The sequence below is a fragment of the Scomber scombrus genome, chromosome 6 (assembly GCF_963691925.1).
Source record: "Scomber scombrus chromosome 6, fScoSco1.1, whole genome shotgun sequence".
NCBI lineage: Eukaryota > Metazoa > Chordata > Actinopteri > Scombriformes > Scombridae > Scomber > Scomber scombrus.
The window spans coordinates 29,363,847-29,374,353 of record NC_084975.1 but is presented as its reverse complement, the minus strand read 5'-3'; the positions used below and the strand labels follow the sequence as shown (position 1 = coordinate 29,374,353).

The 10,507-nt window shown below is 40.4% G+C and overlaps 1 protein-coding gene across 2 annotated transcripts; it reads left to right on the top strand.

Moving 5' to 3' along the window:
- The first annotated feature begins 386 nt into the window (after positions 1-386).
- LOC133982361 (myosin heavy chain, fast skeletal muscle-like) lies at positions 387-10,507 on the top strand. 2 transcript variants are annotated; one of them, XM_062421396.1, is made up of 39 exons: positions 387-593; positions 672-812; positions 915-1,071; positions 1,158-1,185; positions 1,265-1,370; positions 1,464-1,556; positions 1,647-1,710; positions 1,791-1,889; positions 1,984-2,087; positions 2,212-2,350; positions 2,473-2,591; positions 2,905-3,054; positions 3,145-3,315; positions 3,404-3,707; positions 3,827-3,891; positions 3,997-4,084; positions 4,198-4,315; positions 4,406-4,529; positions 4,830-4,966; positions 5,058-5,313; positions 5,403-5,645; positions 5,727-5,903; positions 5,991-6,136; positions 6,235-6,325; positions 6,412-6,801; positions 6,908-7,034; positions 7,119-7,237; positions 7,331-7,527; positions 7,841-8,024; positions 8,136-8,301; positions 8,423-8,547; positions 8,656-8,964; positions 9,066-9,269; positions 9,360-9,485; positions 9,576-9,746; positions 9,845-9,949; positions 10,038-10,133; positions 10,256-10,387; positions 10,490-10,507. In XM_062421396.1, exons 1-39 carry the CDS (start codon positions 387-389, stop codon positions 10,505-10,507), a joined length of 5,796 nt encoding a protein of 1,931 aa, XP_062277380.1. The 2 variants fall into 2 exon arrangements, with proteins under 2 accessions (XP_062277380.1, XP_062277379.1); XM_062421395.1 differs by having other exon boundaries at positions 669-812.

Below are 10,507 nucleotides of genomic sequence, written 5' to 3'. Positions count from 1 at the left end.
CTATTTGTTAAACTACAAATATGTGATGTGTTTTCAACAGGATTGTGGAATATATCAGATTTTTGAAAGAGAGAGGTTCAGGTATGAATAACTTTCCACTATGTTCTAATTTGTATATATTTTATGTGAAACAATTCATCCATATATGCATACAATATATGAATGAACTGGTTCATCCATTTTCACAGTTTTGGTTTGACAATTTATTTTTAGAAATTAAGTTACTATTAATATTATCGTCTGTCTAGACAATCATTTTGAATGTGCTATAATGAAATGACTTTATATATATATATGAAATTGGTTATTCAGAGCTGTTCAGGACCACTGAAGAAGTTTTAAGATTCACATAATCTAAAATTACCTCATAGACATCCGCTGCCACCATGAGCACAGACGCGGAAATGGCCCTGTACGGCAAGGCTGCCATTTATCTCCGTAAGCCAGAGAGGGAGAGACTTGAGGCTCAAAGCAAACCATTTGATGCCAAGTCAGCCTGCTATGTGGCCGATGTCAAAGAGCTGTACTTGAAGGCAACAATCATCAAGAAGGATGGTGCCAAAGTCACCGTCAAACTTCTGGAAAATGATGAGGTTAGTATCATACAGTCAGATGCAAATGGGAGATAGATGTGAACAGTACTCATTGTGACTAATGTCCTGTTCCAGGAGAGGACAGTTAAAGAAGATGACGTCCATCCAATGAACCCTCCCAAGTTCGACAAAATTGAGGATATGGCCATGATGACCCATCTCAATGAAGCCTCTGTCTTGTATAACCTCAAAGAGCGTTATGCAGCATGGATGATCTACGTAAGAATATCTGATATTGAGCAAACACAAATTTTGAAATTACTCTACAGTGCTTGTAGAAAGAAATGAGGTTATCTATAATATCTCCATGATCACTTTCAGACCTACTCTGGGTTGTTCTGTGCCACTGTGAACCCCTACAAGTGGCTCCCAGTGTATGATGGTGAAGTTGTAAATGCCTATAGAGGCAAGAAGCGTATGGAGGCTCCACCCCACATCTTCTCTGTCTCTGACAACGCTTATCAGTTCATGCTTTGTGGTAAGTTGTGAACAATGGAGAATGTATCAGTACATGGAGGTTTCTTCTGCAAAATACATTAATTGCTTTCTTTTTCATTTTAACAGATAGGGAGAACCAGTCTGTCTTGATCACGTAAGTGTTTTGTTTGTCAAATTTTGCAACTTAATCAAATATTTTGATCAAATTCTTATAAGTCTGTGTCTATACCCAGTGGAGAATCCGGTGCTGGAAAGACTGTCAACACCAAGCGTGTCATCCAGTACTTTGCAACAATCTCAGTTGGTGGAGACAAGAAGAAAGAAGCATCAAAGATACAGGTACGATAACATTTCTGAAATTACAGAATATGTTTCAAGAAAAACAGCTAAGTCCTTTGATGATATGATATGAATTCTAAACATGAATTGTAGGGGTCACTGGAGGATCAGATTATTGCAGCCAATCCCTTGCTGGAGGCCTATGGTAACGCCAAAACTGTGAGAAATGACAACTCCTCTCGTTTTGTAAGTATGGAGCGATTTCTACACATAAGAAAGGTCTTGTTGCATATTGACCATGTGGAGGGATGTTAAAAATTAATCTTTCCCAAACAGGGTAAATTCATCAGAATCCATTTTGCAACATCTGGCAAATTGGCTAGTGCTGATATTGAGACATGTAAGTGACAAATTCTTATTTTAAGTATATATGACTCACTAAGAATAGCCCAAATAGTGACTCATGAACAATATTTGTAGATCTGCTGGAGAAGTCTAGAGTGACATTCCAGCTTCCTGATGAGAGAGGCTACCACATCTTCTACCAGATGATGACCGACCACAAGCCTGGTATCCTTGGTAAGTAGACTGAGTCATTGTACAATGTTAAACTTACTTTTAATATTGATGTGAAACATAGTGTGCTGAACTTTTTACTCTTTTTGATCTGCAGAACTAGCACTCATCACAACCAACCCCTACGACTTCCCCATGTGCAGCATGGGTCAGATCACAGTGGCCAGCATTGATGACAAAGAAGAGCTGGATGCTACTGATGTAAGTCAATGTGTCTTCCAAATGTGTCCATATATTTTTGTCATCAATACAACATAAAAACAACTGTTTTCAATCCATTTTCTAAAGTGATTGTAATTTGTGTGAATACCTTCTTTGCATACAGAATGCTATTGATATCCTGGGCTTCACTAATGAGGAGAAGATGAGCATCTACAAGATGACAGGTGCTGTCCTCCACCATGGTAACATGAAGTTCAAGCAGAAGCAGCGTGAGGAGCAGGCTGAGCCTGATGGCACAGAGGGTGAGTATTGAATATTAGCTCAGGTGGTAAGGTCCTTTACCAGACTGGTTTCTGTTATACAATGACAGACACTCTCTGTCACATACTGTATATATTAACTGTAAAACAATTCACTTTTTCAGAGGCTGATAAGGTTGCTTACTTGTTGGGTCTGAACTCCGCTGACATGCTGAAGGCTCTGTGCTATCCTAGAGTGAAGGTCGGAAATGAGTTTGTCACCAAGGGACAGACTGTACCTCAGGTAAATAAAAAATATTGGTATCAGTTTCTTCTACTAATTTAGAAGTTATATTTATATTACAAATCATTAATACCACTGAAGTAATCCAATATAAAATTTATTAAGAACAATAAAATTGAGAAAATGTGTTAGTCCCTGCTGACTTGTAATATCAGGTGAGTGTGGCATTTAGCTTTATATTCAAACATGTTAACAGGTTGTTTGTCTGATTACAAATAAACACATGTATATTGTTTAAATTAGACAACCACTAATCCAGCATTCTACAAAACAACGAGTCAATAAATCATCTTGTCTTTTATTTTTTCTTCAGGTGCTGAACTCAGTGCCTGCCCTGGCCAAGTCTATCTATGAGAGGATGTTCTTGTGGATGGTCATCCGAATCAACCAGATGTTGGACACTAAAAAGGCCAGGCAGTACTTCATTGGTGTCCTGGATATTGCTGGCTTTGAAATCTTTGATGTAAGGTTCATTCCTAACAAAGCTGATTTGTTTAAGACAAGGTATTTGTATTGATTTGCATTGAATACTCAATCATTCATTCACTCACAGTTCAACAGCATGGAACAGCTGTGCATCAACTTCACCAATGAGAAACTGCAGCAGTTCTTCAACCACACCATGTTTGTCCTGGAACAAGAGGAGTACAAAAAGGAGGGTATTATCTGGGAGTTCATTGACTTTGGTATGGACTTGGCTGCCTGTATTGAGCTGATTGAAAAGGTAAGCACTTAGTTTTGGGATTCTATGTATTTGTGTTATTCTAACTTCATGTACAACTTAATGACAAACTTTTTCCCACTTTTTAAAGCCCATGGGCATCTTCTCCATCCTTGAAGAGGAGTGCATGTTCCCCAAGGCTTCAGACACATCCTTCAAGAACAAGCTTTATGACCAGCATCTTGGCAAAAATAAAGCATTTGAGAAGCCAAAGCCAGCCAAGGGCAAGGCTGAGGCCCACTTCTCCCTGGTGCACTATGCTGGTACTGTGGACTACAATATCACTGGCTGGCTGGACAAGAACAAGGACCCACTGAATGAGTCTGTCATTCAGCTGTACCAGAAGTCCCCAATTAAACTTCTGGCTCTTCTGTATCCTCCTGCTGCTGCTGAGGGTATGATATTAACATCTTAAGGTTGTAGATACTGCATATTTTGACTAACTGTAAAATGTGTTGATGGAAATATGAAGTCACATTCTAACAAATGTTTTTCTTGTTGAACTTATTAACAGATACCTCAAAGAAGGGAGGCAAGAAGAAGGGTGGTTCTATGCAGACTGTGTCTTCACAGTTTAGGGTAATGTTTAACATTGCACATTTAGGAATAAAATTATATTTCAGATGATAATCAAACTCACATGTGTTACATGTTATGACAAGATTTACTATCTTGGATCTACAGGAGAACTTGGGCAAGCTGATGACCAACTTGAGGAGCACCCATCCTCACTTTGTGCGCTGCCTGATTCCCAATGAGTCAAAGACTCCAGGTACATAGATTATGTAACCTTAAGTCTTGTTGGGATGGTGTACTTAGTTTTGTGCTGCTTTGACAAGGACAATAACAATTAACAAAAATGGCTAACAAATGTCTTTCTTACAGGTCTGATGGAGAACTTCCTGGTCATTCACCAGCTCAGGTGTAACGGTGTGCTGGAGGGTATCAGAATCTGCAGAAAAGGTTTCCCCAGCAGAATCCTCTATGCTGACTTCAAGCAGAGGTATCACTGACAATATTCTTTACATCTTCTAATACTTGACACAAACTACTGAGAAAATCTTACATTGACCATTAACTCTCAAATTAAAAGGTACAAGGTACTGAATGCCAGTGTAATCCCTGAGGGCCAGTTCATTGACAACAAGAAGGCTTCAGAGAAACTGCTTGGTTCAATTGATGTTGATCACGACCAGTACAGATTTGGAACCACCAAGGTAAGCACCTTGCATTTCTCATTTTACTTTGGCATAATCAAAAAGGAGATTGTTCCGTTTGTTTTTTTTCTCTGTTTATCAAAAACAACTGAACTAATTTTAATGATTAAAGTACTATGTTAGGCCAAGAAAGTTTATTAATAATTGGTATAGATCCAGAGCACCCAGCATGTGGTTATTTATTAAAATATTTGCCTTAAAACTATTCGTTTGTTTTACATGGGGTTTTCTCTGAGTTCATCCTAGTATTAGTGTTAACTGTAGTGGGCAGACGTTCATTTTCATTTTCTGTTTGATCAGGTGTTCTTCAAGGCTGGTCTGCTGGGTACCCTTGAGGAAATGAGAGATGAAAAACTGGCATCTCTTGTCACCATGACTCAGTCTCTCTGCCGTGGTTTCCTCATGAGAAGGGAGTTTGTGAAGATGATGGAGCAGAGGCACGTTTAAAACAGTTAATCCTGCACATTCAGTCATGGTATGAAAAAATCACAAACAACAATGTCCATAACAGCACATGTTTTTCTCCAGGGATGCTGTCTTTACAATCCAGTACAACGTACGCTCATTCATGAATGTCAAAACCTGGCCATGGATGAAGGTGTACTACAAGATCAAGCCTCTGCTGAAGAGTGCTGAAACTGAGAAGGAGCTCATGAATATGAAGGAGAACTATGAGAAGATGCAAATTGATTTGACTACTGCTCTGGCCAAGAAGAAGGAACTGGAGGAAAAGATGGTGTCTCTCCTGCAGGAGAAGAATGATCTGCAGCTGCAAGCTGCATCTGTAAGTAGACATCTAAAGATATATGGCTTTTCTCACTTTGTGTCCACAATATGTAGATGTACTAACACATTTTTCTCAATGTGAACTAGGAATCAGAGAATCTGTCAGATGCTGAGGAGAGATGTGAGGGACTTATCAAGAGTAAGATTCAGCTGGAGGCCAAACTCAAAGAGACAACTGAGAGGCTGGAGGATGAAGAGGAAATCAATGCTGAGCTTACTACCAAGAAGAGAAAGTTGGAGGATGAATGCTCTGAGCTCAAGAAGGATATTGATGACCTGGAGCTTACCTTGGCCAAAGTGGAAAAGGAGAAACATGCCACTGAGAACAAGGTTTGGAAATATTACCATATCCAGCATATCAAGTAACATTATCAAGATTAACATTCGATAACATCTTTCTTTCAAACTTAGGTGAAGAACCTGACTGAGGAGATGGCCTCTCAGGATGAGAGCATTGCTAAGCTGAGCAAGGAGAAGAAAGCCCTCCAGGAAGCTCATCAGCAGACTCTTGATGACCTGCAGGCTGAGGAAGACAAAGTCAACACTCTGACCAAGGCCAAGACCAAGCTTGAGCAGCAAGTGGATGATGTAAGATGAACAGCAAGGTTTCCCTTGAACGTGATATTTTAAAAAATATGTACACATTAATAACTCTAACCTAATATTAATATGCAGCTTGAGGGTTCTCTGGAGCAAGAGAAGAAGATGCGCATGGACCTGGAGAGGGCCAAGAGAAAGCTTGAGGGTGATCTGAAACTGGCCCAGGAATCCATCATGGATCTTGAGAATGACAAGCAACAGTCTGACGAGAAAATTAAAAAGTAATAATATTGTTTTATTCCTTTAAAACAATGATATGGTTTCTAAACATGGCAAAAGGCAAGGATAAACCTTTACTATGCATTTGATTTTTTTATAGGAAGGACTTTGAAGTTAGTCAGCTCCTTAGCAAGATTGAGGATGAGCAGTCAATGGGTGCCCAGCTTCAGAAGAAGATCAAGGAGCTTCAGGTGACTCACACAGTGTTACATAAATACTTACATTTACAAGTTTAAAAGTGAATGTTTACTGAAAGACAACATATCTACATTAACAGGCCCGTATTGAGGAACTGGAGGAGGAGATTGAGGCTGAGCGTGCTGCTCGTGCCAAGGTTGAGAAGCAGAGAGCTGATCTCTCCAGGGAACTTGAGGAGATTAGTGAGAGGCTGGAGGAGGCCGGTGGTGCCACAGCTGCCCAGATTGAAATGAACAAGAAGCGTGAGGCTGAGTTCCAGAAGGTCCGCCGCGACCTTGAGGAGTCCACACTGCAGCATGAAGCTACTGCTGCTGCTCTGCGCAAGAAGCAGGCCGACAGCGTTGCTGAGCTGGGTGAACAGATCGACAACCTCCAGCGTGTCAAGCAGAAGCTTGAGAAAGAAAAGAGTGAATACAAGATGGAGATTGATGACCTCTCCAGCAACATGGAGGCTGTTGCTAAAGCAAAGGTACATAATATGTTACATGGTGTTTTAAAATCCTAAGTTACTAAGTACATGAATAACTAGTACAAATACAATCTGATCTGTGATACTGAAAACTTTTCCTCACTAGGGAAATCTTGAAAAGATAAGCCGTACTCTTGAGGACCAACTTAGTGAACTGAAGACCAAGAATGATGAAAACCTCCGTCAAATCAATGACCTGGGTGCACAGAAAGCACGTCTACTGACTGAAAATGGTATGACAGTGTTCAATAACAGAAATCTGTAAAAATGAACATAAAGTAATATTTAATGATTAATTACCACCATTTTCACACAAGGTGAGTTCGGCCGTCAAATTGAAGAGAAAGAGGCTCTTGTCTCTCAGCTGACCAGAGGCAAACAGGCCTTCACACAGCAGATTGAGGAGCTGAAGAGACACATTGAAGAGGAGGTTAAGGTAAAAAAAAATAACAACAGGAGTGTAAATAGGGCATCATGTATGATTTTAAGTTAAAAAGCTTTGCTCATTCAAGAATATTTCTAATACCAGGCCAAGAATGCTCTTGCCCATGGACTGCAATCAGCTCGCCATGACTGTGATCTGCTGAGGGAGCAGTTTGAGGAGGAGCAGGAGGCCAAGGCTGAGCTGCAGCGTGGAATGTCCAAGGCCAACAGTGAGGTGGCTCAGTGGAGAACTAAGTATGAAACTGATGCTATCCAGCGCACTGAGGAGCTTGAGGAGTCCAAGTGAGTACAATCTAAAAAGTGAAATGGCCAGATGTCTAGCATCATAGTGTAGTATCACTAATCAATACTTGTATTAAAACAATAAAATGGCAAACCTTTTTTTCTTTTACATAACATTTCTTTAATGTTTTATTTTGTATTTTACATTGCAGCACTTTCTTCATATCCATAATCCTTAAAAATGTTTAAAAAAATTAAAAAATAAATAAATAAATAAATGTTCTCAATGCAACATTACTTGAGATTTATAGATACTTGTAATAAATATAAGTCTTGTATGAATGTCTTACTAAGATTTTTCTTTTTCCCACAGGAAAAAGCTGGCTCAGCGCCTTCAGGAGGCTGAAGAGCAGATTGAGGCTGTGAACTCCAAGTGTGCTTCTCTGGAGAAAACCAAACAGAGGCTCCAGAGTGAGGTGGAGGACCTCATGATTGATGTGGAAAGGGCTAATGGGCTGGCAGCCAACCTGGACAAGAAGCAGAGGAACTTTGACAAGGTACTACCATTTATTTATTGTGACCAACAAAAAAAGGAGAACAAAAAGTATTTGTCATTGCATGTATTAACTAAGTCGACTGTTATTGACTGTGTGAACTGTGTAAATTAGGTGTTGGCAGAGTGGAAACAAAAGCATGAGGAGGGTCAGGCAGAGCTTGAAGGAGCTCAGAAGGAAGCTCGTTCTCTTGGCACTGAGCTGTTCAAGATGAAGAACTCCTATGAGGAAGCTCTGGATCACCTGGAGACCATGAAGCGTGAAAACAAGAACCTGCAACGTAAGTTCTAGGCAGATTGTGTTAGCAACTACAGTTGGATTATTTTCAACGTATGTGTATGTATTTCATATATTACACACTTTAAGGCTTATCAATATTAAACACATGCATCTCTTTCCAGAGGAGATTTCAGATCTGACTGAACAGATTGGTGAGACTGGAAAGAGCATCCATGAGCTGGAGAAGTCCAAGAAGCAGGTGGAGACAGAGAAGTCTGAGATCCAGACAGCTCTTGAAGAGGCTGAGGTAAAAACCTTTCCAGGGAAATCTTCTGAAAAGAATTTTCAAATAATGGATACTTCATTATACAAAGTCTGAGGCAAAGATGAACATTTTATTCTGTGATATCATTAGGGAACTCTGGAACATGAAGAGTCTAAGATCCTGCGCGTCCAGCTGGAGCTCAACCAGATCAAAGGTGAGGTGGACAGGAAGCTGGCAGAGAAAGATGAGGAGATGGAACAGATTAAGAGGAACAGCCAGAGGGTGACTGACTCCATGCAGAGCACTCTGGATTCTGAGGTCAGGAGCAGAAATGATGCCCTGAGAATCAAGAAGAAGATGGAGGGAGACCTGAACGAGATGGAGATTCAGCTGAGCCATGCCAATCGCCAGGCTGCTGAGTCCCAGAAACAGCTGAGGAATGTGCAGGCACAGCTGAAGGTAATATTGTAATATATAGTTGTTGTTGCACAGACTATAGTCAGTCAGTACATTTACATTTTGGTATTCATGTAAATATTTTCCCAATATTTTTTCAACAGGATGCACAGCTGCACCTTGATGATGCTGTCAGAGCCCAGGAAGATCTCAAGGAACAAGCTGCTATGGTGGAACGCAGAAATGGTCTCATGATGGCTGAAATTGAGGAACTGAGAGTTGGTCTGGAGCAGACAGAGAGATGCCGCAAAATTGCTGAGCAGGAGCTGGTGGATGCCAGTGAGCGTGTTGGACTCCTGCACTCTCAGGTGAATATTCCTTCAAACTTCCATTAATTCACAAATCTAAACCATTATGTAAAGAAAGTTATAGATCAACTAATTTGACTTCTCTTTTAGAACACAAGTCTACTGAACACTAAGAAGAAGCTTGAGACTGACTTGGTTCAGGTCCAGAGTGAAGTGGATGACAGTGTTCAGGAAGCAAGGAATGCAGAGGAGAAGGCTAAGAAGGCCATCACTGATGTGGGTTTACATTTTATTTGTTCTTAATTTGAGTAAGTAAAATTCGCTTTTTCAGATATTTTTAATGACATTTCATGCTTCCTCTGATAGGCTGCAATGATGGCTGAGGAGCTGAAGAAAGAGCAGGACACTAGCGCTCACCTGGAGAGGATGAAGAAGAACCTGGAGGTTGCTGTTAAGGACCTGCAGCACCGCCTGGATGAGGCTGAGAACCTGGCCATGAAGGGTGGCAAGAAGCAGCTCCAGAAACTCGAGTCTAGGGTAAAACAGTTATTTTAGAAATATGCACAGTTGAAGAGATGTAAGAAAACATACAACATGCATTCTAAATATTTTCTGATATTTCTGCTTTCCTCAAGGTGCGTGAGCTTGAATCAGAGATTGAGGCTGAACAGAGACGTGGAGCAGATGCTGTTAAGGGTGTCCGCAAATATGAGAGGAGGGTGAAGGAACTCACCTACCAGGTACAGCCATATTAACACTTAAAATGTACAATTCAATCAATCAGTCATTCCGACAACATTTATACATCACGTTTATTTTCTATCACAGACTGAAGAGGACAAGAAAAACGTTAGCAGGCTTCAGGATTTGGTTGACAAGTTGCAGCTCAAGGTGAAGGTCTACAAGAGGCAGTCTGAGGAAGCGGTAAGGACAACATATAAATCTTCAGTAGTGAAAAATTGATAGTCTGTCAGTCTTTCTTTACACAAAGAAGACTTCTGGTGTTTTTTGGACATTCAATCATGTCTATCTCTATGGAATTCCAGGAGGAGCAGGCCAACATTCATCTGTCCAAGTGCAGGAAGGTCCAGCATGAGCTGGAGGAGGCTGAGGAGCGTGCCGACATTGCAGAGTCTCAGGTCAACAAACTGAGAGCAAAGACCCGTGACTCTGGCAAGGTAAATATGTACACATTTAAGTTTTATGAAAAAACAAATCAATTTTAATTCTTCATACAAGTGCTTATCATACATTGATTTTTTTGTTTTGCATTTTCACAGGGCAAAGAAGCAGAATAA